General features: G+C 54.5%; 1 protein-coding gene across 1 annotated transcript; it reads left to right on the forward strand.

The window, feature by feature from the left end:
• The first annotated feature begins 1,924 nt into the window (after positions 1–1,924).
• Positions 1,925–7,917, forward strand: Edn2 (endothelin 2). Its single transcript, XM_075945455.1, has 5 exons — positions 1,925–2,057; positions 2,359–2,515; positions 3,835–3,957; positions 4,805–4,903; positions 6,739–7,917. The coding sequence occupies exons 1-5, from the start codon at positions 1,994–1,996 to the stop codon at positions 6,830–6,832; spliced, it is 537 nt and encodes a 178-aa protein (XP_075801570.1). The 5' UTR covers positions 1,925–1,993; the 3' UTR covers positions 6,833–7,917.
• Positions 7,918–8,174: the final 257 nt, after the last annotated feature.

Consider the following 8,174-nt stretch of genomic DNA (forward strand, 5'->3'; position numbering starts at 1 on the left):
TAGGGCACAGAGTGTTTTTGTCCCTGGGCCGACAGCTTCACCTACTACACTTGCCTCATCCTTTTGCTCTACCAAAGCTCTTCACCAGGCTTTCCCCACCCCTCTCTTTCTCTCTCTCATCACCCTGGAAAGAGGCACTATGGCCTATACCTTCCTCTCCCCTGTTCCTACTTTATCCACTTTTTAATGAACAAACTAAACCCTCTGCACAGACATAAAGAGATGCCGAATGGTCTGGGGTCCACAGGCCAGAGCCAGGGGAGTCCTACGTCACTCCCTCCCTTGGAGTGCATTCGCAGGGCTCTTGAGATATGCTCTATGTACAGGGAAGGCCACAGGCCATGCCCTCTGTAGGGTTCTGGACCTCAAGAATGTAAGGTAAGTCTACTACCATGAGTCAGGCAAGCCTAGAATTCCAAGAACTTGAGGGCCTTTCCCATGCACCTGCAGCCAGGCTTCTTGAAGGATCTGCTTGAGTGGACTCTGCCAGGCCAGAACAGGCACAGAGGGACTGCCAATGCTCTGAGTCGCTCATTCTATCCCTTCCCTTTCCCACAGTGTGTCTTTGCTTTTGCCTCTAACAAGACTTCTGAGTCAGCCTAGGGACCCAAAGTAGAATGCCAGGCCCTAGAGAGCTTCTCCTCATGCCTTTGTCTTCTCTTTCTCCTCTTCCCCCTTCTCCATTTATTTATTATTGTTGTGTGTGCATATTTGTATGTATGTCTGTGTGAGTGCACACATGCATGCATGCTATGGCACATGTGTGGAAGTCAGGGACAACTTAGGTGGCAATTCTCTCCTTCTGCCTGATTGAGGCAAGGTCTCCCTTGTCCCCGCTCTGTGCTAAACTCCAGGCAAACTGACCCACAAATTTATAGGCAATTCTCCTGTCTACACCTCTAACCTCACCCTAGAAATACTGAGACCATAAGATGCACACCGCTGCTGAGTTTCAGAGCTCAGACGCAGATAAATCGGGCTTGGGTGGCCAACACTTTTACCCTCTGAGCCGCCTTGTCAGCCTCCTGGCTTCTCCATTTTTGCATAAAGTGAGCAAGATATTCTGTTGCATCCACTGTGGGAAACCACGCAGGATACCTTCCGTGAGCCCATGGAGCATTCTTCCTAGAAAGGACTCTGAAGTAACTTCGCTATCTCAAGGGTGGATTTGAGCCAAACAGCTTCAGGGGCCAGCCCCGTGTTTTGGTCTTATTTTGCAAAAAAAGGAAACTGAGGTCCAGGAAGCTATTCTTTGGTCATGGTTGCACAATTGAGTAGTTTCTAGAACTCCTTCTCCAGTCGGGGGTGGGGTGAGGAGTGCATGGGCAGGGAGGGGAGATAGCATTTCTCAGGGAAGATGAGGATGAGGCAGCCCCAGGCTGTCAAAGGTCAGGCATGAGCTGTGCCCTTCCTGAGGCCAGCGGTCCAAAGGGGATTCTGACTTGCCCAAGGCCATGAAGCCTGGAGTGGGCCCTTCACCTCCCACGCAGAGAAGGGATGTCTCAGCTTGCTTCACAACGGGCAGGGAGGAGAGTGGCAAAATCTTCGTAAGGGGGGGGGGGCGCTTTGCTTTGAGATCTCCATTCCAAACTTCCAGTTCTGGAGGGCCACGGGGAAAGTAGGGAGGGGATTGGGAGCACTTGGGGGTAACCTCAAAACTCCGAGGGGCCCTGGGCCTGCAGGGAGCTTGGAGACTCCTGAAGGTGCTCCAGCACAGCGCAGAGGGTGGAGCTCAGCCTTCCACCTCCCTCCCCCTCACCGGGAGGCCAGGGCGGGCCAGGCACCCAGGGAGGAGGCGGTGTCCCTGGCTCTCTGCCCAAGGTGCTGCAGCTAGGCGAGGCGGGGCTGGACCAGCAGGGGCGGGCACCCTGCCTGGTATTATAAGAGGCGGTCAGGGCACCTCGGCAATGAGCTCCCAGCTCGGCTTAGCACCAGGACTTAGGCAACAGGCGCTCCCTGCTCCCCTGGTCCAGCCAAGCACTCTGCCGCTGCTATGGTTCCCACACCGGCCGCCTGGTGCTCCGTCGCTCTGGCTCTGCTTTTGGCCCTGCATGAAGGTGAGCAGCCCTCCCTCATTTGTTGCTGCCCCGGGGTCTGTCCATCGGCATCTCCTCCAGGGGTACGGTGCTTCCCAAAGCCAACTGGGAGCATAGAGCAGGGAGCCCCAGCAGGAGCTTCCTCAGCCGAGTGCAGGCACAGCGCTGGCGGCTGGGACTTCCCCAGGCTAACCAGTGGTTCCTGAGCATCAAGAGTGCCAACTTCCTTATTATGCAAGAGGAGGAGCCCTACGGGTCCCCTATCCCAGGCAGGCCAGGTGCCCTGACCTCCTCTCCACCTCTCTCTCCTTCCTGTGTGCAGGCAAGGGCCAGGCAGCTGCCACTCTGGAGCAGCCAGCCCTGGCACCCAAGGGCCGCGGCCCCCACCTGCGTTTTCGCCGTTGCTCCTGCAACTCCTGGCTTGACAAGGAGTGTGTGTACTTCTGCCACCTGGACATCATCTGGGTGAATACTGCAGGGTGAGCATCCACCAGGACTGTGGGAGAAGGTGGGGGTGAAGGCCTCTGGCAACCTCTGCAACTGCCTGGCTCACCGTGGGGCTCAGACGGACACTGGGACGGTACCCACCCATAGTTAGTAGTTATGAGTCAATGTGGGGGCTACCAGAATCAGGCAGAGAGCTGCTTGGCTTTGGAATCCTTGCAACAACCTGTAGGAACGTGCTAGCTCCGTGTTCCACATCAGGGTACTGAGGCTCAGAGAGGTGAGGCAAGCTCTTTGGGGTCACACAGGAAGAAAAAGTGGTGGGTTGGTCCCTTCCCAAGTCTGGAGGTGCTGGAGCTCAACCACACTTACCCTGCAGAGAACCAGCCCATGCATAACAGCAGCCCAGGCTACGCTCTGCACGAAACACTACAAGCACAGTACCTTCTGCTGAGCCTCCAGTCTCCCCACAAGGCAGGCCCTGCTGCAGCCCCCCATAAGGCAGACAAGAAGTCTGCCTGGGATACCCTGGCAGGAGCCAGAGCTGGGTTCTCCCTGCCCTGTGCTGCCTCCAGGCTCCTGCATACCTCAGGTTGACGTTTTTGTGGATGTATGTATTTTCCCTCTCTCCAAATTGCATAAAGCAGGAGAAGCTGAGCATATAAACGTGTGCAGAGCTAATCCACATCCAAACGCTGGCTCAGGGTGGAAACCCTGCCAGTCCCTGCGTGCCGGGTCCACCCAGAATCACTACAGCTCCAAAATTAGCTGTTGACCAAAGGTGTTCGTGGACTAGCCTCAGGGCTCCTACTCTGCCTCCCTTGGCCAAACTGGATCAGAAATCAGCCCAATTACACATGTACACACACACACACACACACACACACACACACACACACACACACAAAGCATATTTATCACACTCCCCCAATAAGTGGGGACCAATTAGAGGCCACTTGGCTGAGAGCCGGATGACTCTGGTGACTGAATGGTCTTCCTTCCTCATGGCCTAGATGGGGTGGGGGACTTCTCTGAGGACAGAGGACCAGCTCAGGCCTCCTAGGATCAGCAAGCTCTATTCCTTACAATCTCCTGCAGAAGCTCCTAGCAGAGCAGTGTGCAGAAGCATTGTTAGAGGAGTCTGTGACTTGTGGCTAATTTAATATGAGAAGCAATGGGATGGTCACCTTCCTTGGCCATGCTGGAGGTGTGACTGGCTGTACCAGTGTTCAGTGTAGACTGTCTCTGCTGGCCAATGATGTGTTTATCTAATCCTGTGTCTCTCCTCTCTTTTTCTCCTCTCTGCTCCCCCCCACCCCATGTACACACTACCTTGCTGGCTTCCCGCCCACAGACAGACAGCTCCCTACGGCCTGGGAAACCCGCCAAGGCGCCGGCGCCGCTCCCTGCCAAGGCGCTGTGAGTGCTCTACTGCCGGGGACTCTGCCTGTGCCACCTTCTGCCATCAAAGACCCTGGTAGGTGGACTCCTTGCCTGCAGGGGTTGGGTAACTGCTACATGGGACCAGGCCTGGAGGCAGGGTATCTGGGAGATTAGTAGAGGGGCAGAGGCCCAGAGGAGACAAGCAATGTCCTAAAACCCAGAAGTAAACTGGGCCCATGGCAGTCCTTTCCCCCACAGAAATACACTGAGTTCCTCCCTCTGCTCAGCTCCAAGGATTCTGGGAGAACACATCCCCACTCCTGGGCACAGCCACGTGATAGCCCAGGCTTAGAGAGGGGCAAGCCTTGTGTCAGGCCAGCAAGGAATTGGGCCCCACTGGGCTTCAGATTCTAACTGGAGGCTCTGGTACTTCATAAGTTTGTTTAGAAGAAAAATAACATCGGTAGCTGGCGATCCATGACAGGTACCAGAGTTGTCATTATGTCAAGGATGTTATGGGGTGTGAATGCCAAGCCTCCTTGGTTTTCCCATCTGTGAAGGGGACAGCTGCATCCTTCCCCTCCCCTTCTTGGACCACTGAGAAAGCAAGCGAGTGTCCCAGTTCCCATGACAGTTTACGAGAAACTCCTCCTCTGGGGCTCAATCTGGGGCCCCACCCCTGCCTCAGTTTCCCCTGCAACTGCAGGTGGCCAGATTCTGGGAAGGCCAGCCACCCATCTGCCTCGTTCTGGGGCTGAGAACACATTCCCAGTAGCTCAGCTTTCCTTGGTCCTCACCCCGCCCAGGAGGGAAGGGTGCCAGGTGTGCAGAGTGGAAATGGATCTGCTCCAGAGGGCAGGGTGGGGGCTGGGCTGGGCCCGCAGCCAGCTAGCTTCAGGGTTCTGGCCAGCCCCTCACGCGTTGCCACTCTATTCATTCAGGTCTGAAACTGTGGTCACCCCAAGCAGCCAGGCTCCCGGAACTGTGTTAAAGCCTGGCAGGAAGTGGGCCGCTGAGGGAGTCCTCCTCCAAAAGCTAAGGTGAGGGTCATTCATTGCATGACTGATCACTTTCTGTATGCTTTGCATGTCTGCCTTATCCTCTGTGTGAGGCAGGACTGGGTCTTCCTTGTCCGTCTAGATAACTGAGTCTCAGAGAGGTGACGCCACTTGTCTAGAGTCACAAAGCATCCATCACATCTGGCTCTGTTAAGAAAGAAATAGATTTATTTTACATGCATGAGTGTTTTACCTGCATGTATGTATGTGCATCACATGCGTGCATGGTGCCCTTCATCTGTATGTAACTTACGTGCTCTAAGAAGAGGCAACTGGATCCTCTGGAACAGGAATTATGGATTGCTGTGAGCTGCCATGGGGGTTCTGGGAAGAGAACCCTGGGTCTCTGCACGAGCAGAAAGTGATCTTAATGCTAAGCCATCTCTCCAGCCCCAAGCCTCTTTCCTTAACTCCTGCATTCTGGGACCAGGAGGTGTGCATCAGGCCTTGAGGGCTTTGACTGGGAAGAACCACAGTTATTCATCCAGGCGGCTTCCCTCCGCCGGGGCTTGGAGTGAATGACTCACGGTGTTGCTTGCTCCTTCAATACTCATAAGGGATCTCCCCCACTTGGTGGCCACAAGTGGCTTAGCACAAGGCCCACAAATGTTTGTCCAACTGAAGGGCAGAAACGCTCAGCAAAGGGACCGAGGGACAGCTGGTGGGACAGAGTACTGGCTGAGAAGCCCACAGACAGGCTTTGTGAGCCCTGGCTTGCAGTTGGGCTTCTCTGTGCTGCAGATTTTGAAGTAGGGAGGTAGCAATGTCCATTCTGAAGGGTTTTCATGAGGTTAGGTGTGCTAATATGTATGAAGCAGTATTCCTGTGGAGCTCTGGAGGCCTTGGCCACTCCGGCCTCTGCTGTGAAGGGGCCCTTGGGGCTGGACAGTACCTGGTGTGGCTCTTTGGGAGTTACCATCTTTGGGGAAAGGCAGAAAATGGAGCAGGAGAGGTAGGATAAGCAGGCCCCCGCACGTACTCAAGACCTGAGTGAGAATCAGGAAGGCTTGGCAAATACACAGCACTTCAGTGTGTATGTAGACAGCGCAGCACTTCACAGTGTGCAAAGAGCTTGCTTTACTACCCAAGCCTTCATCCTGATGGCAGTTCAGGGGTTTTTGCTGTTACTGTTGTTTTGTTGTTGCTTTGGTTTGGTGTAGTTTGGTTTTGAGACAGGATCTCACTCAGTAGCCCAGGCTGGCCTTGAGCTCGGGGCTATCCTACTGTGGCAGATCATCAGGACTGGGTCTAGTTAGTGTCTTAAAAGCAGAAAAGGGGCCTCAAAGAGGATGAGCCCTGCCCAGGTCCCACAGTCTGGCCCCGAGACCCACCTTCTCACCCCCAGATATAGAACTCTTAGGGTCCGGAAGTGGAGAGTTGCTCCAAGAGCTGCGGCCATGACCTCAGACAAGGTCAAAGGGCCACCAGGACCATGCTGTGTGGAAAGCCCACCTTGTAAACTGCAGATAGAGCAAGATGGCGTAGTTTAGGGTGGAGGAATATGAGTGCCAGGAAGGAAGGACATTCACACGGTGTGAGAAAAGGAAAACACACCAGGGGCAGTGCCCAGGCTGTCCTTGGCAGACCCCTCATCTCGGCAACACCCGATGCTGAATACAAGCAATGTCAGTGGCCCCATGACAGAGACTCTCCGGGGCCTGATGTGCAGACCTTGCCTGGCGCAGTCCACACTCTGAGCCGGGACAGCTGTTTCCTCAAATCTAGGCAGAGGCTCTAGGTCCAACTACCTACCTTCCAAGGGAGTCCTGGGCACCCTGTATCTCCTGAGATGCTAACTGATCCTTCTCCACTTCTAGGGACATTTCTGCCTCCAAGCTCCGCTTTGCCAGGCTACAGCCAGAGGTAACAAGAGAGTCGGGTCCTGCACACTCTCGACGGAGGAAAAGATAACCCTTTTCAGCAGCAGAACCACTGAGAAGGAAGCCCATGTGGAGACAGGAGGCAACGGGCAGCTGGGGAGACCCCGTGCCTGTGTTCTGGGCCAAGACCTCAGCCCCAGCTAGCCAGACCCATCCAATGGGTTCAGCACAAGCTCCGGTCTCTCTTACAGCACTTACAGCTGCTCTGCGCCCTGACGCCGCCAGGCCACCCTGAGCTCCTGAGCAGCAGTGCAGCCCCCCTCTGTGCTGGCTGCTGGCTACAGATCTGCTTGAAGGAGCTCCGTGAAGCCAAATGAACATGCTGACTGTGTCCTGAGGAGTGTCCTGTGTGCTGGACAATCTAGGAGCAGTCCCACGTTAGGAGGAGACTGGATGGGGCATACTGATGACCGACATCCCGGCTGGCCCCCATGATTCTCTCTGGCGGGGCCTGCTCTCCTTCGCTCATCTGTATATAAGTTATTTGCTCTATGAACTTTGAACTGCTTGTTATTTATTTTAATGTATTTTTGAGCCTCAATTATTTACTTATGAACTCATGTTTATAATAAAGAATGAAATGGTCTTCTAGGAGTTTTGTCTTGGAAGGTCCAAGCAGAGGTGAGAAGTCCCTCCCAGGAGGAATCATTCAGGACTTAAAAGGACACGGGAAGAAAAGAACAGTTCAGCAATATGGGTAGCTGGGACCCAGATTCCCCTGTCCCTTACTGGGTTTCTCTGGCTACTAACATACCCTCTCTGGGCTTTTGCCTGTCGTGACTTAGACAGCCACCTGCAGCTGTCACATCTGGGGTCTGGGTCATATATTCCCAGTAGACAAGAACACGATGGCCAGGCACTCTTCAAGGGTAAATTTGGAAGACATTAGATCCACGAAGGTGCAGAGACCATCTTCAGAACCAGAAATCTTGTTCAGCCAGGGCCTGACTGGGGGGCCTCCGTGTATCTGTCCTGTGACAAGCGGAACCAGATGGATACATGTCTGTGTGCAAAGTGGTGGCTGGTGATGGGTGCCGAACCTTATCCTCAACCTGGGCCTGGCCCTGACTCTCACTCTGACACTTCTCTGGCTGATGGAGCCCAGGGTTGGAGTCAAGCAGCACCTTTGCTGGGCCCAGGGACAGCCTATGGTCCAGAAGATTCCTGCAGGCAATTGCCTGGACGCTTGGCCGGCTGAATCTCCCACAAGCAAGCTGTGTCCTATACCCATGGCTGGGAATGACTGGCTCACACTGGGAGTGGCAGGCTGTGACCTGAGCCAGCTGTCAGGAAATATTTATGGAGCAGGCAATAATCATTTACATGCCTGCCATAACCCTGCCTTTTCCACAAAGCCAGCCCCAGCCTCCTTC

Source organism: Microtus pennsylvanicus, chromosome 13 (assembly GCF_037038515.1).
Source record: "Microtus pennsylvanicus isolate mMicPen1 chromosome 13, mMicPen1.hap1, whole genome shotgun sequence".
Classification (NCBI taxonomy): domain Eukaryota; kingdom Metazoa; phylum Chordata; class Mammalia; order Rodentia; family Cricetidae; genus Microtus; species Microtus pennsylvanicus.

Excerpts from the sequence above, each read along its gene's own strand:
- Edn2 (XM_075945455.1), top strand. The coding sequence starts at position 1,994 with ATGGTTCCCACACCGGCCGCCTGGTGCTCCGTCGCTCTGGCTCTGCTT. Across the intron at positions 2,516-3,834 it reads ATCTGGGTGAATACTGCAGG|ACAGACAGCTCCCTACGGCC; the intron begins GTGAGCATCCAC and ends TCCCGCCCACAG. Across the intron at positions 4,904-6,738 it reads GTCCTCCTCCAAAAGCTAAG|GGACATTTCTGCCTCCAAGC; the intron begins GTGAGGGTCATT and ends CTCCACTTCTAG.